Here is a 24,641-nt window from a genome sequence, read left to right on the forward strand (position 1 = left end):
TCATATACCATCTTCATGGACACATTGACCTCAACACAATCACAGAAGTTAACTTCAATGCCCTACTCTTACTAACAGTTCACACACACACACACACACACACACACACACACACACCCTGAAAGTTAATTGTGACTATCTGGTCACAATGGAGTAGAAGTAGAGAGCAATAGCAAGAAAAACTGCAGAACGCACACAAACTCATAGTTCTTGAAAAACACACTATTGAATGATGAATGGGCCATTGAAGAAATCAGGGGTGGGGGATTGATGTTTCTAGAATTGAATGAAGGCACAGTCTACTGGATGGATTATGTCTGATGTGATGAAAACAGTCCAAGAGATGCACCCCAGGTCTTAGAAAAAGAAGAATAATCTATACCAAAAAACAGTAAATCGAAAGAAACAATAAAGATCGGAACAGAAATGAATGAAATAGAAACAGGAAGAAGAATACAAAGAATCAATGGAATGAAGAGTTGGTTTTTTAGAAAGATAAATAAGAATGACAAACTCTTATCAAACAGAGAGAGAGAGAGAGAGAGAGACAGAGACAGAGACAGAGACAGAGACCGAGACAGAGAGAGACAGAGACCGAGACAGAGAGAGACAGAGAGAAAGCTCAATAAAGTTGGAGGTCAAAAAGGAGACATTGCAAAAAGTAAATCAGTGAATTTCAGAGTTTTATCAGGGCATATTTTGCAAGCCTACACTCTAATAAATTGAAAAATCTAGCCAAAATATATAAATTTCTAGGCACATGTTATCTACTAAATCTAAACCAAGAAGACATAACTGAAGTAAATATACAACAAGCAAGAAAGCTGAATCAGTAGTAAAAAGACTTTGGGGCTAGAGAGCTGCTTCAGGGGAGAGAGCACTGGCTGTCTTGGTCCTCTAGAGGGCCGGGTTCAGTTCCCAGTGCCCACGTGGTAGCTCACAGTCATCTGCAGCTCCAGGTTCAGGGGAGCCAACACTCACTCCAGGACCCCCGGGGATGTGCACACATGTGATACCTAAACATACAGGCAGGCAAAACACACATACACATAAAAATTAATAATAAAAAAATTTAAAGACTCCAACTAATAAAACCCTAGGCCCAGATAGTCACAGCTGAATTCCACTGTCGTTTAAGATGAACTGACACCAGTGTTCCTCAAACAATCCCACAAACTAGGAAGGGACTCTGCTGACCTCATTTTATGAAGCCGACATTACACTGATACAAAACTGGACAAGGACTCAACAGCAAACAAAACGACAGGCCGCTCTCCCTGGTGAGCACAGATGCAAAGATGGTCAGTAAAACCCTTGCAACCTGAATTTGACTACACGTCCAAAGTATCATTCACCACAATCATATGGGCTTTGTTTCTAAGGAACAAATCAATAAATATAACATACCACATTAACTGTCTCAAAGGAAAACAAATCACATGACCGCCTCAGTAGATGCAGAAAAGGTTCTTCATAAAATTCAACATCCCTTCTTGTTTAAAACCACTAAACTAGGAATAGAAAGACTGTAGCTCAGTACCACGAAGGCTTTTTATGATAATCCCATGTAAACATTTTACAGAACGGGGTCTCACTTCCTCCACTCTCCTTCAGTATGGTCTCTGAGGTCTCAGCTGGTGTCATAAGACAAGGGAAAGGAATGGAAAGGATTCCAGTGGAAAATGAAGTTGATCTCTATTTGCTGGTGATGTGATTCTGTACAGAAGAGACACGGAAGGCTCCAGGAAGCTTCGGAAACTGGACCCTTTCAGAAAGCAACAGGCTGCAGAATTACCATGCGAAAATCAGTAGCTTTTCTGCAGACCAATAATGAATGTGCTGAGAACGAAATTAAGGAGATGGGAACCTATTCCCAGCAGCATCTAAAAATGCCTAGGGATGACCTTGACAATGGGGCCAAAGACCTTTACAACAAAACCTTTGAAGGCCCTGAAGAGAGAAGTCGAAGCAGACACTACTATAAGATGAAAAGGCCTCGTGTGCTCATGGGTTAGCAGAGTTCATATTGTGAAAAATGGCTGTATTGCCAAAAGTAATCTATAGATTCAATTCAATCCCCAATAAAATGTCAGTGAGGAACCAGAAAGCTGACTCAGGAGTTTGGAGACTTGCTGGGCAATCATGAGGAACAGAGCTCAGATCCCAGCACCCATGTATCAAGCTGGGTGTCCCTTAAATGCCCCTAACTCCACCTCTGATGAAATACAGCACCTTCTTCTGACCTCAACATTCATGCACACAGATGTATTCAGGTACATACATGTGTACACATGCGCACAGAGACACGTATGTACACACACACATGATTAAAATAAGTCTTAAAATTCCCAGTGACAGTCTTAATCAGAACTAGAAAAAATCCTCCTCAAATTCACAGACAGACCTACATGGCTCCAGCTACCTGCTTTTTGGCAAAGACACCAAAGACATACATTAGAAAAAAGACAGCTTTTAACCAATGGTGCAGGGGAAACTGGAAATCTCTGTGTAGAAAGATGAAGGTAGGCTCCTCATCCTGTACAAAAATCAACTCCAAATAGGTCAGAGATGGTACTATAAGAAATCAAAATCTGTACCTCTTATAGGGAAGCACTTTAAGATACAGGCACAGTCAATGGCCGCCTGAAAAGGACTCTGGTGGCTTGCTGAGTGGTGCCAGGAACTGACAAATGGTCGTGTGAAAGTTAAAAGCTTCCACACAGCAGTGGGAACATTTGCCAAGTGAGGAGACAGCCTTGAGAATAGGAGAAAATCTTTGTAGGCGACCATCTGACCAAAGATTAATACCTAGGATGTATAAAGAATTAAAAATAAAATACTAGAAAACCAAACCAATCCAGTCAACATATGGGTCAATCAAATGAGCAGACAGCTCTCAAACAGTTGAGTAGAGGTGACAAGTAAATACATGAAAAGGTGCCTCTCCACCATTGGGGGAATGCAAGCTAAAACCACATTGAGATTTTACCGCAGTCAGAATGGCTGTCATTCAAACAGACAACAAAATCTGGCCAGGGTGTGGAGAAAAAGAAACCCTTCTACACTGCAGGTGTAGTAGGGAATGCAAATTTGTCCTACCTCTATGGAAGTTAATAAGGAGGTTCCTGTAAACCTAAAATTAAAACTACCCTGTGACCCAGCTCTACTACTCCTGGGCACTGATCTCAAGGACTGAGGTGACATACCATAGAGATACCTGCTCACACCCAAATTTCCTGTAGCCCTTTTCTTAAGTGTCAAGTCCTGGAATTGGCCTCCATACCCATCAGCAAATCACAGAGTAAAGAAAATGTCTATGTGCAAATGGAACATTATTCAGTCATAAGAAGAATGGAATTATGTCAGTTGCTGGGAAAGGGGTGCAGCTGGAGACCATCGCATTAAAAAAGTCAGACAGAAAAATGAATACTATCTTAGTCCGTGTGTATTGCTATGAAGAGCTACCATAGCCACAGCAACGCTTATGAGAGAAAGCATTTCTTTGGGGCTGGCTTACAGGTTCAGAGGTTCAGTCCATTGTCATCATGGCAAGAGCCATGGTGGCACTCAGACAGGCATTGGTGCTGGAGAAGTAGCTGAGAGTTCTACATCTGAATCCCCAGGCAGCAGGAAGAGAGAGACACTGAGCTTGGATTGAGCTTCTGAAACCCAAATCCCACTCCTGTGACATACTTCCTCCCCTATGGCCACACCTATTCCAACAAGGCCACATCTCCTAATCCCTTCAAATAGTGCCACTTCCTAGTAACCAAGTGTTCAAATCTAGGAGCCTATGAGGCCATTCTTGCTCAAACTACCAAAAATATCATGTTTTCTCTTATTTGTGGTTCCTAGAGATGATTTTATTTTATTTTAAAATCAGAGACAGGGTCTCTCCATGTAGCTTTAGCTGTCCTGGAACCTGGTATGTTGATCAGACTGGCCTTGAACTTACAGAGATTCACGGCACTGCCTCTGCCTCCCAAGTGCTGAGATTAAAGGCTTGTGTCCCTATGCCTGGCCGTGCTAGAATTCCTTATAGGTGTGTGTGTGTGTGTGTGTGTGTGTGTGTGTGTGTGTGTGTGTGTGTGTAATGGAAGCAGAAGGAAGATTGAGAGATGAAATAAGACTAGAAGAAAGAGGGAAGGGATGACAATAAGGGGAAAGAGCAAAACTGGAGTGAATATAGTCAGAACACATGAAGTAATACAAAATTGTCCTTATGAAAACCAACACTGTACCACAAATATATGCCAGTTTAAAAGATGGAAAAGGAACCCATGCAGCTTGGGAGGAGATGGAGAAGGCTCTGTAGACTCAGAAGGGTCCTTGCATCTGCAGCCCGTGTGTCTTGGACACCTGGCTGCCAGATGTCCTGCTATCACTCAGCTGGATCTAATTGGAATAACTCACTGTTCTTCATTCTTCATGATACAGACAGAGCCTCTCATCCTAGGGACCCTGTGAGAAGACATAGGACAGATGTGTAACTGCTCTTGTCTTCCCGGTCAGGGTGGCTTGCTAATGGATGACTCAGGACAATCGTCTGCTGGCTGGGGTTGCTGTTGTCATAGCAATCGGGATGTTTCCATCCCTGTCTAGGTGGTGACCAAACTGTGTATTGCCAGTAAGTGAATCCCACAAGCTGTTGGGGACTGACTTGACCTCCTTCTAGGGAAGTATAGTTGGTATTCTCCTATTTTGACTCTCTATTTTGATAATAAACAGGATATTAGGTCTGTATCTTCCATCAAAAACCATCTCCCACGGGACTTTCAAAGAACATTTTCTTCCAAGAAACAGGGCGACGTGTGGCTAACAATCTACACTTCACTCTATATTCATTGTAAAAACATATGCTCACACAAACAAAAACAAGCAAAGACATAAAAACACAAAGAGCAAACAGAATCCAAAGGAAAGCTTTAATTCACGTCGTTAAGGGGTTTACCTGGAAGTTAGTGGGGTCCAGCTGCCTATCAACTCAGAATCTGTGAACGCTTCTGGAGCCACCAATCTCCAGCCACAGCTAGGGACAGAGAGCTCCTTTTCCGTGAGGCCAGAGCTGCAGTGCTTGCTCTAAGACCAGCAGGATGGTTCTCGCTTGGAGCTCACTCCTGTAGAAGCCGTGGACTTTGTTCTTGCCTGTGACTTCAATTTGGGCACACAGACGATGCATGTGGTGTAAGCCTGCCATGTCTTAGGGAGCCAGAAGAAGTTGTTCTTTTGACATGTTGAAGCTGGCCTAAGCCTTACCACCTCAAACCAGGTTGGTCATGTCTTTATTCTACCTGGGAAGAAATGGATGTTCTGGGAGGACCGTGTGTCTAGGGTGAGAGAGGCTACGAGAAACATTCTTGGTGGTTTTTCTCTGAATCACGGTTGGTTATAGATGGTTCTCCACTGAGTCCTTAAGAACTCCAAGGCGAGGTGGGCCTGGTGGTGGAGAACTGTAATCCTGGCTACTCAGGAGGCTAAAGCAGGCAGATCACAAACTCAACGGAAATCGGAACAACTTAGCAAGAGTCTGTCTCTTGCCAGGCAGTGCACACCTTTAACGTAGCACCTGCTTGACGAGGCCATATGTGAGCCAGGAACTAGGCTGGAGACTTAAAACATACACACACAGACAGAGACACGGGGACACGGGTCATCCTTGATACAAGAATGCCAAGTTTATTGTGCTCCAGGGAAGCTTATATAGGATCCTTAATTGGTAGCCACGCCCCAGCTCTCCGGAGCTTTCAGCTGCAGGCCTCACCAGAACCCACTCCCCTGCCATCAGGGTCTCGTGCTCAGAGCAGCTGCAGGCACAGGTAAACAAGTTGTTTTGCTCAGTTCACTCCAGCAGGCAAAGGGTCTGAGGCGGGCAAAGAAAGTCAAGGGGCCAGAGGTCTGCAGCTCCCAATGCTTTAATCCCAGCACTGGGGAGGCAGAGGCAGGCAGATCTCTGTGAGTTCGAGGTCAGCCTGGTCTACAGAGTGAGTTTCAGGAAAGGCTCCAAAGCTACTGAGAAACCCTGTCTTAAACCAAAACCAAAACTAAAGAAAAAAAGAAAAGAAAAGAAAAGAAAAAGAAAGAAAGAAAAAATAAAAAATAAAAAGTAAAAGAAATAGACTTTGTCTTGAAAAATACAAAACAAAAAGGATAAACAGAAAACAAAACAAAGCAAAAATGTAAAAAAGAGGGCTAGGAATGAAGGCTGATTGTAGAGCACTTGGCCTAGTACAGTGAAACCCAGCCCCACCCCCAGACAAATGAACTCCAGGGCGTCTGAACTGGATAGACTTGGAGCCTAGAGTCTTGTCTTCTAAGGGCAGGGGTGACTGAGGCTCCACAAGACTGTGGGAAGCAGCCTCATGCACATTAAGACCTGTGGGCACCTCCAAGAGAATATGTGATGACATAGGTGTCCAAAGCACTCTGGGATATCAGAAAGAAAATGTGATACAACAAAATATCGCTCATTGAAAACCATTTTCCATGAATCTTCCCGTCCATTCCATGTCTCAGGTGAACAACCTTAATGGAAAGTTTAAAAGTTTAGATGTGCTGGAGAATTTTTGGCTCATCAGTTTGTAAGTTGGTATTGTTCTGGCTAAATTGTTTTCCGCATAAAAGATGGGCATATACACCTGCTTGACGTTTGAGGAGGGTAAGGCTGTTTGGTGCTGTCAGACCCAGCCAGCTATAGAGCTCTGAGAAACATCTGCCACGGCATGGTTGGTTGTGTCGCTTGTCAATACCAACACAAAGTGGTATCGGCAGGTGCCAGTGTGTGCCTTCTGTGTCGCTGGCTGTTGCGTGGCTTTACCCCTGGGAAGACATGAACAAATATCTACTCACCCAAAAGTTAGCTGATGACAGACCAAAGTGCCAATTGCCACCAAAATTCAGCTTGACTTACTGAGTTTGGGTGGGGTTACTTTACAGGAGCAGGGCCAATTCATAGCAACTGAATCACCAAAACCCCACCCCCAAGTTGTGACAACTCACAAAAGCTGGAAACCTGAAGCTCTCTGCAGGGCTTGCAGCGCCCCAAGAGGGAGGGTCTCTTCTAAGCAGCTCTTGCTCTTCATATAATTTTGGGGAGGGGGGGGCCTGTGACCCTGCTACGTTTCAGGGACTTCCTGAGACTTGTGAATTGTTTACTTCCTGAGTTTTCCTGAGACACCCATTAGAACTTCCCAAATCTTAAGGAGCCCTCTTCCAGGATGGGAGGCTCAACTCTTAAGAGCCTGCTGCCCAACAACAGAACATTGCAGTCTTTTGCAAACCGTACAAAGGACGAACCAGTGTATAAAGTGAAGGCACGTGCCTCCCTCCGAAGTGACACCGCTGTCCAAGCATGTGTGATTGGGGACTGTGCCGAACATCCTGGGGTGGGTGTGATGATGGCGTGTATGACAGCGAGGATGGCATATGTATGGCAGCGAGGATGTTGAGTATCCCATGCTAAGTTGGTGTGTGTCCCATTTACTCTTCAGGTGAAGCCAAGAATCTTCCTTCCTACCCGGGGCCAAACAAGATGAGGGACTGCTACTGCACCGTGAACCTGGACCAGGAGGAGGTTTTCCGGACCAAAATTGTCGAGAAGTCACTCTGGTAATGCCCTCCGCTGCTTTTATGGCTTCTGATTCCGTGTCTGTCTATCTGTGCCGGGCTGCACATGCGAGCGTTTTGTGTGAGGAAGCATCCACTGGGCCCTGGGGTGGGCTGTAGTGAGCACCTCTGGCCTGATGAGATCAGTTCCTGATCCGCAGGACCCTGAATCATGGGAAACTCTTGGCGTCCACTTCTTTCCCCCGGACACGAAAAAATCTGCTCGAGAAAGTCCGCAAAGGAGGCTGGAGAGACGGCTAGGCAGTTAAGAGCATTCCCTCTTCCTGCAGAGGACCCCTGGGTTCAGTTTCTAGCATCCACAAGGTGGCTCCAAGTCATCCTTACCTTCAGTTCCAGGGCATGGCACCTTTTTCTGGCCTCTGTGGGAACCAGGCATGCGCACGGTGTACATACATACATGCAGGCAAAACATTCATATACATACAGTTTTTTTTAAGTGAGAATTTTAAGAAAGGAAATATTTTAGAGCATCCTCACCTCATACCGTATTTCTTTAAAAACTTTTATGTAAACCATGCTGTGTACACAGAGCTGTTAATTGAGGAGAAGAGTCAAGAAAACATTCATTGGCACACTTTGAGTAAGGCGGGGTCAGCCAAGGAGAATGGGAATGTAATGGGACTTCTAACTTGTTAGTTTATGGCCCAGGATGAGAACTTTTTGTCTTCAGCATGAATTTTCAGCATGGTTGTGTGCCCCAGCATTCTGGGGCTCAGATCTTGCCTTGCCAATAACTTGCCAGCCAGTGGAGGGTCTGTGCTATGGCTAAGAGCATGTGGGGACAGGAAATGACATCTTAGAGCCCATAGCAGTGATCTGAGAGTGAGAGGGGGAACAGCAAGAAAGCTATGAGAATCCCATTGGTGCTAGTAAGGAGCCGAGACGATTATCGCGGCAGGCACACCAGTCTCTGAGTATCCCTTTGGCGCTCGCTAGTAAGGAGCCAAGACTGTTATCAAAGCAGTCACACCGGCCTCTAAGCATCCCATCAGTGCTAGTAAGGAGCCAAGACTATCATCAGGGCAGGCATGCCAGCCTCTCTTGTGGTTCTTCAAGATCAAAGCGAACAGCTCCAAGCCAGGGACTCCACCTTTCGGGTGTAGAATTGCGGGTTGTGTGGTTTCAGAAAGCTATTCTGATTTTGGGAGCATTTTTAGCAGCTGAATTATATCCTTGCCTATTGCTACTTCAAGTGGTAGCAAACAGCATGTCCTGATGACTTAATGAGTTTAATTTTTGGAAAACCACTAACGCTGCCCGCCCCTGAGGGAGGTGGATGGCGTATCCAATTCTGTCTGTCTTGAAGCCACCCTGCTGAGGCCCCATGGTTACAGCTGTGTGTGTTGTTTTTTTGCATACTTAGATTTTTTAAAAAACAAAACTGAAGACTGAAAAATACTGTCAAGAGTCAACTGTGTTGAAGAACGTCTTGTGGGGTTGGCAAAGTTGATGCTTAATTACTAATATTAATACTCAAGCATCACATATCACACATGTGTATGTATGAATATATGTATGTGTATATATTCATACATACACATGTGTGATATGTGATATATGTACGTGCATATATTCATACATACACATGTGTGATATGTGATATATGTACGTGTATATATTCATACATACACATGTATATATGTATGTATGAATATATGTACATGTGCATTATGTGTGGTGTAGTGACAAGCTCAGCAGCTATTGTAGAGTCAGACTGTAAGATCAGAGTTGAGTTTCAGGGGAGAGGTAACGTGAAGGGGCTGACCTAGTCTAGATGAATGAACTTGTGGGCAGATGGGCCTGCGTAGATGCAGCTATGGGAACAGGTAGATAGGCAGACAGCGATTCTAGTAGGCCATGCCAACAGTGGAGATTAAGCCAAGACAAAGTTCCTGGGAAGGTTAGAAATTCTGTCTTCCAGTCCTTGGTGCACACATCAGGGCCAGATGATTGGTCTTGGGGTAATCGCTGTGCTGGGTGTTCAGTCTGCTGTGGTTCATCCTTCTATAGTCTGCTTTGTCCAGTAGTTCTTGTGTCCTGTCTTCCTGCTAAGATTTTAATGTGACCCCACAGTCCCAATTCATTGAGAAATGTATAGCATGGTACCCTTTCTACTCAAAGTTTGGTGCTGTTTAAATATTCTTATCTGAAATCTCTATATAAAAGAACCATTGTTTCTATGTTTGCAACCTTCCCAGAAAAAGTTTTGATTGTCCTGGGACTTTTGATTCTCATCTGGTGAGAGACTTCAACCAGAGTCTTGGGTGAGGGTGAAGGACTCTTTTCCTTCCCATGTCCCCATCTTTCCGTCATGACCTGGGCTATGGGTGAAATATGCCAGCTGAAAACTGGATACAAGTTCAAACTGATAACCCTAGAAGTGAACCTAGAAAAACTAGGGCAAGAGCCCCAAGTGTGGGTTTGTGCGACCACATCATGTGCAGCTGAGCACCCCTCTTTACACTGGTAGACCTCAGACTGGCACCCTACACCCTGCCACTGGGTTACATGTGCCAATGGCTTGTGGAAGAAGTAAGCTGTGGTCGGTGCTACCTCAGCCTGGTGCTGAGTCCACATCTGTGGCCTGAAAGCCTTGATCCATGTGTTCTAGGTTGATACTGGATCAGCATCCACTCAGGCAATGAAGGGCTCATTAAAGCAAATTCAATCACCTCTTTCAATATCAAAATCTCAAAGAGGTTTCCTATATAAAGTTCCAAAGACAAGACTGTGAACCAGAAGGGGTAGGTGTGCAAAGAAAGCATGTGTGTGTGTGTGTGTGTGTGTGTGTGTGTGTGTGTGTGTGTGTGAATGCACGGGTAGCTGGAGTGATAAACTACTGTGGGGGCAACAGATGGGTGTAGACGGAGACAGCTCTTGCATTCCTGGTCGCCCTGACATGAATAATCACACAGAAGCTGTATGAATTACAACACTGTTTGGCCAATAACTTAGGCATATTTTTAGCTAACTCTGACATCTTAAATTAACCCATTTTTATTAACCCATGAATCATCACGAGGCTATGGCCTACCGGTAAGGTTCTGGCTGGCGTCTGGCGTCTTTCTCCTTCAGCAGTTACAAGGTGTCTCTCTGACTCCGCCTACTTTCTCTCTCTATCTCTGTCAGATTTTCCGCCTGGCTTTACTCAGCCGTTGGCCAAAACAGCTTCTTTAATAACCAACGTTAATAAAACATATTCATAGTGTACAGAAGGGAGTTCCACATGGGATGGGGACACACTGCAGAAGGACGGAAGGCTCTAAAGAACTTTTTTGGTAAAGTAGCATTTGTAGGAATGAACAATGTAACAACCTAAATGGAAAATCTGGTGGCTGGATTACATTTCTCATAGACATGGCTGAAGAGAAAACTGAAGGCAAATTTGACATAGAAATGGGACATGCAGGACGTTTTATAGAAGTGGAGGACAGTGTGGTGACCGTGACACAGCTTCCTAGGTGGGAATTCAGGAGGGCAGCTGCGGCGGGCACAGAGTACCCAGACCTGAAAGACCCAGGTCCTGCCCTGGTTCAGGGTGGCCTTGGGGCAGGGGTGGGCCCCAGCAGCAGCAGCTGAGGTGAGAGACGGGAGGGGATGACCCAATGGCAACTGTGATAATGATAAACGGGGGAACAGAGCAAGTGGGGCCCATGGTCTAGACTGAGAGCCTATAGCCAGATGCTCTATATTACCACCCCGTAATGCTGCTCCCCAGAGGGCAGCTATGCCCATCGAACACTTTCCTGGCATCAGCCTCCAGAAACAGATTCTCCATGGCCCCCCTCCAGCATCAGCATCACCCTCTAGATTAGATACTGATTTGGCAGCATCGCCTCAGGAAACTGAAGAGTCACCTAACTGCAAGTCTGAACTGGAAAGGGTAGAACGGGGTTCCGACTGCACATGTGCAGCCTGGCAGGGCTGGTGAGAGTGGCAGGAGCTGGGCATGCTCCTCTAGGGGGAGGCGCTCGCAAAACACACTCCCCGTGAGCGAGCGCCTCTGTGCCCTGGGACTCAGTGCAGAGCCACACAGAGACTGCACAAGAACCAGAGGAAGCTGAGTTTCTTTCCCCCTTTCCCTCATGTGGATGCCTTCTCAGAGCCCGTGCTGTGCGCCTTTCCCACGCACAGATGGGAGATGGTGCCCCTCTCTCTGTTCTTGCTCTCACTACTGAACCAGTGTCCCTGGAGAGTGCGCTTCTATATATCCCTTCCCCTTACTGTCAGCCCTTGGAGGGCCACACTGGGGAGAACAAGCCCAGCTCGCTGGCCCCAGCCCTCCCCAATGAACATGAAATCCTCGAAGGCTCTGTCCCACCAGACATGCCCCTGATGTTCAGAGTGCCCTAGGCAGTGTTCACTGTGAAGGGACACCACGACCAAGGCAACTCTTAGTTAGCATCTAACTGAGTCCTGTGGGCAGTTTCAGAGGGTTAATCCATTATCATAAGGTCAGGAAGCAGACAGGCTTGGCCAAGTGTTACCTGAGAGCTTTACATCCTGACCCACAGGCGGGGGGGGGGGAGGGGGAGGGAGAAAGACAAAGAGAGACAGATACAGAAAGACACACAGGGAAAGGCAGACAGACAGATGGACGACACTGGTCCTGGCAGGGGCTTTGAAACCTCAAAGCTCAGTGAGTGACCCGTCTCCTCTAATGAGGCCACACCTCCTACTCCTTCCCAACAGTCCCACTGACTCCCTGGTGCTAAGCTTTCAAATACATTAGCCTGTGAGGACCATTGTTATCCACACCACCGCACGAAGCTCTCCTCACTCTTGACCTAGCAAAGCTGAGATTTCACCTTTCCTGTCCTGGTAGGCCACTCCTCACCTTCTTGTTCACTGAAGTATCTGAAGGCATCTCGGGACTGCCATGTTCAAAATCCCCGGCACACTCCAGACCAGATAGAAACAACCGAAAAGGGCAGACTGTGTATAGGGAGCTGCTGTCGGACCGGTGCAGGGGTGTGTCGCTGTCATACGGAACAAGCGTTTCAAAAGGATCAGCATCCCATAGCTGTAAGAAAATTCCATCAGGTGTGGTACCTTCACTTCCTGGTCTTGGTCTGTGGCTGGAAGCACTGACTGGAGGCAGGGCTCGCTCAGGGCTGTCACAGAGGCAGTTATAGCGTTGGCAGCTCTGGCCCTTGGTGCTGAGGTGTCCAGACTCGGGTACTAGGGAGTTAAGGAAGGCGACTGCCTAGCAGGAATCCATAGCATACCCTATGAGTCTTGGTGGTGGTAAAGACAATGCTCACGGTGTCTTCTAGTTGATGGTTCTAGAGCAAGAGGCTGGTATAAGAGCATGAGAGCCATGGTTGCCCCTAGCATAGAAAGGCCTATGCCTGCCATGTCTTCTCTGGTCTGTGTCTTTCTAATTCTGGGGTCTGGAAAGTGGTTGCACACGTCAAGATATCTAAGATGATCCTATGGTAAGTGTCTGTTTTCTTAACGTAGGATTGGCTTGTGTCTGTGGTATTCTGGAGGGAATTATTGTGGGACCTGGGAAGGAGCTGGCACCTCTCACAATTTTACCATTTGACTGTGCTGTCTGTCCAAGGGTCTGGCCAACTTGGAGACTCCAGGGTCATTTGGACCAAGCCTAAGAGTTCCCTGGGTTTATAATGACCCCAAGAGGCTTCTCCAGATCTAGGGTGGGCTTCAACAGCTCAGAAAGCCACTGTATAGTCTCATATGGATGTGACCCCAAGTTCTCTACTCCCGACGCCTTGTTTTAGCCCTTATTCAGCTACAACGGCCTCAGCCACTTTGTCCTTAAAGCTTCTAGGCTAGCTTTATTAGCCAGGAGCACGCCTGTGCCAGGAGCAACCCTGGGCCAGGGGCACACCTGGGTCGGGAGCAACACTGGGTCAGGGGCACACCTGGGTCGGGAGCTCGCCTGGGTCGGGAGCTCGCCTTTGTCCAGAGCACGCCTGGGTTGGAATGTGAGGTTCCTTCTACACCATGGACAGCCGCTGGGCTCGAATGCCAGTTTGTTTCTATGTGATAAACTCTAAGCACTTTCTACATTCTTTGACAATATTAATCATCCAGGCCAAGTTGGGGCTTATCAGCTTGTGTCCCTCATGAACACCTCCTGATCCCCAGGAAGCTTCAGGAGAGGGACTACAGGTCCCTATCCTATGAGGTGCAAAAGAACTAGGCCCAGCTCTGACCTTCTCCCTCTGTCTTGGGTGCCTCTGCTCTTTCTGAGAACTGTGGGGTGCCTCTTGAGGAACTGCAGATCCCCTTGTGCCCTTGACTGCATCCTCTGAGGTGGTCTTGGATATTTCAATCCCACAGCCGACCCAATACCTGACTGTGGGTCTTAGGAATCTTGTCTTGGTAGCATCAGAGTGTTCTTGTCTGGGCACAAGGGGAGGCTAAGAGGAAAGAGCCTGGGAGTGAGAGAGAGGCTTGTTTTATCCCGATACCTGCCTGATGCCCAAAGCTCCAGGGTTAATGACGCAGGTGACAGGCGCTCCCTGGTCCTGAAGACAGGTCGAGGCAGAAACCCAGCCCACATTTCTCGTCTCCCAACCTCAGACCAAGAATCAGGAGCTCAGCCGAGCTGTACTTCTCAGCAGGTCTGTGCTTAGTTTGAAAATTTGTAGATCAATGTCCCAGAGTTTCAAGATAAACAATCCTACCCCATGTCTTGACTATACTTAAGTACCCTGTAGCCAGTGCACCGCAGGCTTCCGGCCAAAACCCTGGGATGTTAGGCTGTGACATACAGGGCACCGGGCAGGAAGTTAACCTGGCATAGAAGCACCATGACCCATCGTCATGGTCACTCTGTTCCCGGTCTCCACTGTCCGAGAGCCACCCATGACATTTTTGGTTCCTTAGTGAATGACAGGCAGTTTTCTCCCACTGTGCTTCCCTGCTGTGGATTCTCTGTGGGCTCTTCTGGTAGCAGTTTCCCAAGGACTCGGGTGTGCACCCGTGGTTAAATCTGACTGCTCTGTCTTCCTGGCTGCCTGTGATGTGAGCTCCCCAAAGCTTTAAGAATCACATTTCAGGGGACCGAAGAGGCAGACTTGAGTGAAGCTTTGTTGCCCCCCAGCCTATCTCCTGGGAACATTTGATATACTATGGGCTTTAATGAAAGTTTAATCTAGCTCTTAATTAGTGATTAACCCTGCATCTATTTCATAGCTGAATGTCCAGCCATTGAGAAACAAGTCGGACCCTTTGTAGAGAGCCATTTTCATCCCGTGGGACAAACAGCCCAAGAGTCATGTGGCTTCTGCCCCAGGTCCTCCTGGACGCTGGCCTTGTCTGTATCTCCTCAGACGGTGGGGCACAAAGACCAGGCACAGAGAGCCCCACCCTGTTTCCATTATCCTTCTCCACGCAGGCCCGCCCCTCCCCCTCCCCTCAAGTCCCCCGTCTCACTCAAGATGTTGGGAAATAGGCCCAGGAACTTGCTCCAGGGAGGACACTGGGGACCCGGCTCTATCAGTTTCTCATGACCAGTGTCACTTGTCACGAGGCACACTCAGCAAGCAGCTGGGATGGGGTGGGGCAGCAGTAGATGTTGGGAAATGACTCAAGGAAGACTCGGTGGTTTCTCTGCAGGTCCCAAGTGAGGCTTGTGTGAGTCCTGTGCCCAGTCCTGTGGGAGGAGGAGAAGTTGGAAGGCTATGAGAGAAGGGGTTCAGAAGGCTCCGGGAAGAGGGGAGGGAGAAAGAGGGGAAGGAAAAATAGAGGAAGGGGGGTATTCAGAGGGCTCCGGCCAGAGGCCCCACTTGGAGATAATGGCTCATTGTCAGCTTTTCCTTTTTTCATGAAAGTTCCTTGATGCTGTGAAACTCCTTTGAGCCCCTGGCTTCTTCCCTTTTGATGAGGTAAAAGACAGCATGTCTGTCATTCCGGTGGCCCCAAGGCAGAAGCTGCTGGCTAGATTAATTTCCTCTTGTCAAACAGCAATGAGGAATGAGGGTCCCAGCCCTTCCCTGTGGGTCTTTTCTCTATTGGGAAAGAGGTTTCTGGAACCCTTGGGCTGAAATGGGGGCCGCCTGGCAAGCATTATCATGCCTCTCCTGCCACTGGCTGTGGCCTGGACAAAGGCAGCCTCTGTGGACACAACTGTGGCTAAGCAGTGCCTGGGAAGGGAAGCAGCACCCTCACTGTGTGCCCCTTTGAGGGCCACAGAAAGGAGGCTTTGTCCACGGGGACGCCCTGGGAGGAGGCTGGTAGAAGAATGTCCTCCCTCGTGTTCAGCCTGCTTCCTTTTGCTTTCTCTAAAATATGCTTTAAACTCAGATGCCCAGGAAAGGGCACAAACTGACTCCCATGGATGAGAGAGCCCAGCGCACAGGGTGTGGAGGTCCTGGGCCGGTGTGCCTGGTTCTTCCTGCTTCTAGCCTGATCCTTAGCATGCAACCCGGGAGGAAACCTGGCATGTAGTTCGTCACAACCAGGGTGTCTCTGCCTAAACTGGAGGTCCTTGCTGTGGGCACTCTTGCAGATCTTCGTTGTAGACCCTATGTAAGGCTGCGGCAGCCATAGCCCAGTGGGTATGAGGCCTAAGTCCCTGCTGGTGAAGCTGTTCAGAGTAGGGGGCAGAGGGTTTCAGGTCACCCACTAGCATTTCTGTTCTGTTCCTTGAATTTGCTTTTGGTCATAGCCATCTTAGTGTGTTGTTGTTGTTGTCTGTCTGTCTGTTTGGTTTTGCTTTATTATAAAAAGGACTTTTGAGACAGGGCCTCTCTCTGTGTAGTCCTGGATGTCCTGGAACTTCCTCTGTAGACCAGGCTGGCCTTGAACTCACAGAGATCCTCCTGCCTCTCTACCTGCTGAGATGTTCACAGATGTGGGGCATGTTTCTTTCAAATGGGTCCCACACATGCTGCAAATTATTGGAACACAGATTCAAACATTGCTAATGGATCAATATCCTGAGAGAGAGGGAACGACACTAGTGAAAAATGGGCCAAAGTCGTGAAGAAATGAAAAGTTTTAAAAGCTCATAAATATATGGAAGAATCTCAAATCCACCTGTCATTTAACCATTTTAAATGAAATAGTTTCTTCATTCTTTTTATTTCCCCTTGCTATCAACTGAGCCAAATTTATTTCTTGGTGCTTGGAGATGGGTATACCCGGGGTTAGAGTCACACTCCTGTACAAGCCAACTTTAACTTGGTTGATGTGACCTGGTGTGCTGAGACATGAGTCAGTTCACGCTTTCTGGAAGGTTCTGTGGCATGACGCCTCCAGAACGTCAGAGCATTCTCCACCAACAGTTCCACCTCGGAATGGTTCTCTGGGAACCGGCAGGAGCCGTGCAGATCCGTTTGAATGCTGTCACACTGCTTCTGGCTGTGAAGGTTGGGAAAAGCCACCGGTGAGTGAGCCTGGTGGCTTTGTTGGTGGCCATGGGGACATTTGGCCCCGGGTGTTATGTTTGCTTACCCTGAAAGTGGCCGTAAAGATGGTGCAAAGGAGAAGCTGTGCCGGAACGTGTGTGGCGATCCCCCTTCTCCTCTAAAATCCACGGGTAGCTATGTCCATGTCTTTATCTGTGTATATTTAGGACAAAACATTCTAGGAGGTCTTATCCCAGAGCGTTAATTCTAGTTTCCGGTTTCCTGACATCTGGCTACATTTTTGTTTTAAAAATAGCTTTATTGAAATATAATTTACAGACATATACTTCAACCATTTCCAGTCTCAGCTCTGTGGTTTGGGGGAACTTTACAGGCCTCTGTAACCATCACCATGCCTGCTTTTTGAGTATTTCACTTTTCCCGAAGAAGTGTGGGTCCTGTGACTGTCACCATGTCCCCCGTGCCTGGCACCCCAGGCATCTGCCCAATAGTGGTGGAGCTCTGTGTGGGGCTCATTGTCACCCAGTGTCTCAAGGTTCATCCGCGGGGTCACACACACAGGGCTGAGTTCCTTCCAATGGCTGAACTCCACACCCTCTGCTGATGGAGCTGTTTCTTCGTCGTTGTTCCTTTTGAGGCAGGCTTTCTCCGGGTAGCCCTGGATGTAGGCCAGGCTGGCTTTAAACTCAGAGATCCTCCTGCTTCTGCCTCCTGAGTGCTGGAATTAAAGGTGTGTGCCACAACCCTCGCTTTTCCTTTTTTTTTTTTTTTTTTTTTTTTTTTTGCTGATGTGTTGGGAACATTTGTGTGTGAGTTCTGATCTGCTGAGATCTCATTTCTCTCAGGTGTGTACCTGGGAATGGTGCTATGGGTCACCTGGCAGCCATGAGTGATAATGAGGGCTTCCAGGTCTTCCTCCTAATACCATGTACACGACCATCTCCTCAAGAGCTGGTGTAGCATTTCTGTTCCTAGGACCTCACTTCAATAACCATCTTAGTGTGTTTTTGTTTGTTTTGTTTTTGCTTTTTTTTTTTTTTTAGACGGGGTTTCTCTGTCTAGTCCTGGATGTCTTGGAACTAGCTCTGTAGGCCAGGCTGGCCTTGAACTCAGAGATCCACCTGCCTCTGCTGACAAGTGTGTGCCAACACTGCTGGGTTAGTGTGCTATTTTTGTTTGTTTGTATGTTTGTTTTTGAAACAGGGGCTTACCGTGTTGCCCTGATTGACCTGGAATTCTCTATATAGAACAGACTGGCCTCAAACTCACGGAGATTCTCCTGTCTCTGCCTCCTGAGTAGTAGGATTAAAGGCATGCACTATCACAATAGACGAGGCCTTAAAAATAAATGCTTTTTTAACGATGTAGCCATCATAGATTTTCATTCCTTTTAAATTTTATCTGTATTTTAATTTTATTTCTCATTTTTTTTTTAAAAAAAGCTATTCATTAATATTAGTTAAAATGAAAGGTAGGATTCTTTCCCATGGATGTTTCCTGTTTCCAGAAGTCCACAAACTGGGAATATAGAAGAAGGAAGGAAATATGGGCAGTTCTCCAAATTTGCATGTGAACTGTATTGTGGATTTGTCACAGAGGTAACGCTTTCCTGGATACCTGCTGACTTTGAAGAGAAGATCTGTAGACCTGTGAGACATGAGGCTGGCACCTGGTCCAAGTTCGCTATAGTCCCTGTCATCCAGCCTCGAGTCCATGCTACCCCGCTGTGACTTACCTCTCAGCTAGAGCAGGTACGGCTGGCATCTCCCCTGTGCCTGGTGGCCGTGAAGTGCCACATGCAGAGGCTACTGTGTCTCTCCCAGTGACAGCCCACACTGGCTACGGAGAGTGCTGCTGCCAATCTCACACCCACCTTCAGCGAACCCCGAGGATCTAGGGCCACTCTCTGGGACAAGCAATTTGCTGGGGGATTTATAGTCGGTAGGTTGGTGTCCACTCATTCTGCCTCCTCTGTTTCTGGAGCAGAGACGGGACTGCGGTGTGGCACCATGTCTCCAGCAAAGTTCATCCCACTGAAAGTCCAAGTGAGCTCCCATTTCCTGCCCCACATATCAGCCTGAGATTTTTCTCAGGTGCTGGCCCAAAGGGACAAGGCACTGGGCTCCTCTCTGTGTGGCCCATTACCTCTGCACGCTCTGTTTGGGTCTGGTGGCCCCAACCCACACGCGGCTATTGAGCGACCAGGAGCTGAATTCCAAATGCAATAATTGAAATCACTTTAGACTTAAGTAACAGCACGGGGCTAGTTGTTTTCACAGACTATCTGAAATACTTGGGTGTACTAAAGGGAAGATGTTCAGTTGGTTAAATCTGCATGGCGTTTATCTTGCTGGTAGGGTCCCCAGGCAGCAGAAGCAGCGTGATGGCACAGGCGGGGTCCATGATGTATGTGTGTGGTCTGTTTCTCTAGCCAGAGCACAGTCCTGGCCTTAAATCTGTTCATTCCTTCCTCCCTACCTTCCAGCCTTTTGACAATGCCTTGCTGCATAGCCTGGGCTGACCTGGCATCGATAATCCTTTAGCCTCCCAAACAGCAGGGATTACAAGGAGAAGTTACCAGGCCCAGCTCACTTTATCTCCTCCTGATCACTTCCAAAAGGCCCCGCTTCTCAACACAAGAGTTAGCCTACATTCCCTCCCTCTTGTACCTCCTCAGAGGAACAGGACTCCAGTGTGCAGAGTTCCAGGGATGTGCAACCCAGAGTTGTTGAGAAGCTCACGTGGATTGTTGCCCAGGAGGGTGGCCATGAGTCCAGTCCGTGAATAGATTGCCAGGCAGGAGTCTGAATGAGCTGGGAAGTTAACGACACCCCCTCTCTTATATTTCCCAGTCGGCATGTGAATAGTGAGGCCGGTTTGTAACCGTGCTCATAGTTAAACTTGGCCAAGGGCCTGGATGCTCTCAGCAATGCTCAGAGCAGCTCTGTGACTAGATATCATTGTGGACACCTTGTTTCTAAGAGCTGACCCACCTGCCCTGGAGTCTTGTCTGCCTCATCCATCACCCTGCTCCAGTGGCCAGGCATGAGCTGGAACTCTGTGGGCTCCAATTTCTGCTCTAGGTCATGCATACTGCAGGGAATGGCCCCATGAGACTTGCCTAGCTGACCCCACTTCCTGCCTTCATTTGGACTTGAGTAACTCACGTCCCTACAGCATTTGCTTGTGGTTTGAAGGGGCTCGTGGCCACAGATCGGGGTCCCTCCATGCCTAAGGAAGCTAGTCATGCTTGGTCTCCTCAGGCTGAGACCACAACTGCCGGCCAGGGTATCAGAAAGTGGGAGGATTTATGGGTTTTGGTTTACCTTTTTATAGTTCACAATGAAATCAGGAGTCTAAAAACCCAAATGAATTTTGGGTAGGGGAGGGGTAAAGGTGCAGACCACCAAGCCTGCTGACCTAAAGTTTGAGTCCTGGAACCCACATGGTAGAAGGAGAAGCCTGATTCTGAGTTGTCCACAGATCTCCACACGCTTTCCATGGGACATGGACACGCATATACATACAATAAATGAATGTTAAAGAAAAAAAAACCACCCAAGCTGTCTTTAAAAAAAGGAAGCAGAGTGAAGTATATTCAGGGATGTGGATCTGCCTTGCTATGAAACCCTTGCTTCCCAGGAAAAGAAACAGCATCTCTGTCACCTTCTATGTCAGGCCGGCCACCTTGGCCTCTTCCCCTCACAGTGGCCCAACCTCGAAGCTCCATGGGCCATCTCCCTCCGTCCACACTCAGCCGAAAGACCGCCTCATCCTCTGAGGACACCATGCTCCTCGGATATGACATTGCCTTTGCTCCACCTCCCCTCCCTCCCTCCCTCTCTCTTTCTCCCTCTCTTCCCCTCCCCCTCCCCCCCATTTACCAGCTCAGACCAGTTCATAAAAATTTAACCTGTACACAATAGCTCCTCAGTTAATAAAATCATTCCCTTATCTGCCAGTGTCCCACCTTAATTTCCAAAGTTTTTGAGGTGACCCACAGGTAAATTAACTAGTAAAATCTAAATTAAAAAGTTCTATGGAATAAGAGAATGTCAAGCATGGTAGCGCACACCTATAATCCTAACACTCAGAAAACTGAGGCAGAAGGATTACTGTGAGTTTAAGTCTAGCCTGGGCTATGTAGTGAACCCTAGGACAGCCTAGGCTATATGGTGAGACACTGTCTCAAAACAAACAAATAAACAAAATCCCACACAAACTCAAACAAAACAAAACAAAGAAACATGAAATAAGAGAAGAAAACACATTTACGGTGGTTGAAACTACTAGAAAAAAATTGCAGAAAGATGAGACAAAGGGCCTCTTGTCTGCTGTATTGGAACCGCTGGGATGTCCTTAGCTCATGGGAGGCATACCCAGTATGACAGTAAGACCCCAGCCCCTTCTTTTTTTCCCCTTTGCTGTCCTGATGTGAAGTAAACTTTGGCTCTGTCACATGCTCCTGCCATGATGTGTCTAACATACACCCAAGACAGTCAGCCATGATGTGTCCCACATAGCCCCAGGATGACCAGCCAAACAGTCATGGACTGGAATCTGCAGAACTCTGAGCCCAAATAATTGCTTTTTCTTTGTATATTGGTCATCTCAGGTATTTACTATTGTAGGGACATACCATAACATAAAGCTAAGTGACATATCACCTGGACCTCTCCGGAGGTGGGTTACAGTGGGACCCTAGATGTGGCAAGAATTGCTGTGACCAAGGATTGCGCCGCTGAAGGCCTGTCACTGGAGCCTGGTTCCCAGAGGTCCTCCCTAGGGGCCACCCAGAGAGAACAGAAATGTCAGATGATTTTGAGGTTGGATATCCAGTGTCTTAACCCAAATAATCCCTTCAGTTTCATACCCCTGAGTGTTGACACAGGTATATGTGGAGGAACTATTTCATACTGAAAAAAGAAACCCAAATGTTTTATGATTGCTGCTAAATAGAGCCATTTAGTAGTTCTTGTGGCTGTTGAGGTTTCTTAGAGGATGACACAGCGCCTGTCTGGGCTTGTTCTGTGCTCCCTTCTTTGAGGTTGAGGATTGATGATCGCTTTTCTTGTTATTGGACCAAAGCCTGTGGAGCATGGGCTGTTTCCACCATGACATATCTTCTTGGAACGTTCATGAATAGGAATAAAGAGGGGTCTTGTTTGTAAAGTCTCATTAGTTTTCAGCATCTGTGGCTTCATGGGGAGGTGAACAGGTTTCATTCCACACTGCAAAGGCAATGTACCGTGATATGCATCGGTTGTGTTTTTGCACATGCCTGTGGCTCACAATGCACTTTATGGGCTGAAGTATGCATATGGGGCATGCACAGCTGCATCCAGAGTACATAGACACGTACATGAAGTTGCACATATACACGTATTTATAGGTTCCCATACACATCTGTACGTATGTGTGTCCACAAGCACATGTGCTCACCAGTGTAGCATGCACACTCACAGCTGCGCCTATGGGCATGTGTACAAATACCACCCTCAGAGGTACACACACAGGATTATTTACACTTACACACCCGTCCACACACTTGGACATCTGACATGGAGGTTCCGTCTCCGAGCGTTTCGAGAATTATCACGTAGAAAACGCACTGTTTTTAAGGTTTTAAATTACAGAGAGCATAGTAGAGCTGAGAGATCAGTGCCCCAGGCTGGGGATGGAGCTTTACACAAGGCCTTGCTCTCTTGTTGAATCTGTGTCTGGCACACGCACAGAAGAAACAAAGGCTGAAGATAGGGGCTAAGTGCAATTCTCTTAAGCATCATTAACCTAAAGAATTCTGGGTGGAAGTCTTGGGCATCCTGCTTCTGTGGAAGGTAAGATGATATTTCTTGCCTTTAGGTTGTACCTTCTCTGTACCCAAAATGCACAAAGCAACAACATCTGCATCTTAGATTTCCCCTCGAGGAGTTTGTTTTCATTGCGAAGAGGTAGTTTCTTAACTAAACTTAATCCCGTCTCTGACAAATTATACTAAATGATATATCACACACAGATGGAGCTGTCTGTCTACAGACCTGGGCCTGAGAAGCAAGGTGTCCGAGCTCCTTCTCTGACCCCCGGGTGGAACACTAAGTATTGCTGTCCCACCCAGAGGCCAGGGTGGAAGGCTCACCTGTGTCCTGGTTTAATTTCTCTTTCTTCAAGGTCAATGAATGGTTCCTTTTCTCATTGCTGTGATAAGATATCTGGTGGGAACAGCTGCCATTCGGCACCTGGCAGATCAAAAAATCAGAGAGCTCAGACGGTGACCGGAAGTAGACACCTGCCCTCAGGAACCCACTCTTGCTATCTGGGCAATAGCCCCAAAGGTCCCAAAACAACCTTCCATGGTAGCATTGCCAACCGGGAATCAAGTGTTCAAACAATCTAGTGATATTTGATGTTTTTCATATGCTTCTTGGCCCTTTGGCTTAAGTGTGATGCTATGTGTACTTACCGTGGTTACGAACCCTTTGTCAGATAGTTGAGTTATATCTTCTTCCCTCGTCTCTTATTCCTACACTCTTAATTATATCTTTTAAAGCTTAAGGTTTTATGCTTTATATATTTTAAAGAATAAAGACTTACCATTATTTTTTATTTGTGTGTGTCTGTGTGTGTGCATGTGCACACACACGCGTCTTTGTGTCTGTGTATGTATAACACGTGTATGCAGGTACCCAGAGACCCCAGAAAGGGGTGTTGAATCCTCTGGAGCCGGAATTATAGGCTGTTGTGAGCTGCTCACTGTGGATACTGAGAACCAGACTCACATCCTCTGTCTGGGAGAACAGCAAGTGCTTTTAAGCACAGAGCCATCTGTCTAGTGCCCGGCATAAACATCTTAAATTAATGCTTTATGTTCTGCTAGCCTAACTTAACTATTTCTTTAAGCAATCATACTTATGATATCATATCTAAGAAATCTCTACCTAACTCCAGGTCAAGCCCAGCTTTGTTCCCATGGACTCCTGAGAAGTCCGTAGTTTTAGCCACTAGGTTTGTGTGTGATCTGTTTCAAGTTCATCCTGCATGTGGTGGTGAGCCGGTCTTTGCACATGCATGGTGACGGCCCTTCCCTCGTGTGCTGTCCTGCTGCCGTCCCCGATTGTGACACACGCCTTGGTTCCGCCTTGAACAGTCACCATTCCTGTTTCGGACCTCAGCCATGACCATGCATGGAATTGGAATCACATCTGATTTCACGTTAGGCCCCATGTCTGCACTGAGGTCACTGGGTTTCCTTCACAGTTCGTCAGGCCCGGTGGTATCCTCCTCGTGTCATGAGCCGGTTTTTCCTAGCCCAGAACAATGGGAAGTTTGTTTAGTGACAAAGCCCTCTGGCTTTCTGCCCCTTTAATTAGAACGTCGGTTTATTTTAACTTTCCATTTGTAGGGCCGCCGCAGCTGTGGGGTGACTCACGAGGGGGCTGATGAGCCACGGGAACAGTGGGAGTCTGCCGCGGGACTGGCTCCCCTCCTTGCAGGACTCAAGGGCAGGCGGGTCTCTGTGGGGAGGGAGCATGTCTGAAACATCAGGGTGTGTGTTCCTTTTGATGCCTCCACGAACTTGGCCACCCTCCTCCCCGTTACCGTCAGGTCTAACAGTCTTGAGGTTGCTGTGGCATATGAATCAATGCGCTGGAGATAGCCCCCCTCCCCCCGCCATTG

General features: G+C 47.4%; 1 protein-coding gene across 3 annotated transcripts in view; it reads left to right on the forward strand.

Moving 5' to 3' along the window:
- Rasa3 (RAS p21 protein activator 3) overlaps positions 1 to 24,641 on the forward strand; it is a 106,250-nt gene that overhangs the window by 38,734 nt on the left and 42,875 nt on the right. For all 3 annotated transcript variants that reach the window (XM_087901142.1, XM_087901141.1, XM_087901140.1), the window contains one exon: positions 7,488 to 7,605. In XM_087901142.1, coding sequence (XP_087757268.1) covers positions 7,488 to 7,605 — 118 coding nt within the window. Of the gene's footprint in view, positions 1 to 7,487; positions 7,606 to 24,641 lie in introns of those variants that run through there.

Source organism: Myodes glareolus, chromosome 23, assembly GCF_982192425.1.
Source record: "Myodes glareolus chromosome 23, mMyoGla1.1, whole genome shotgun sequence".
Taxonomy (NCBI): domain Eukaryota; kingdom Metazoa; phylum Chordata; class Mammalia; order Rodentia; family Cricetidae; genus Myodes; species Myodes glareolus.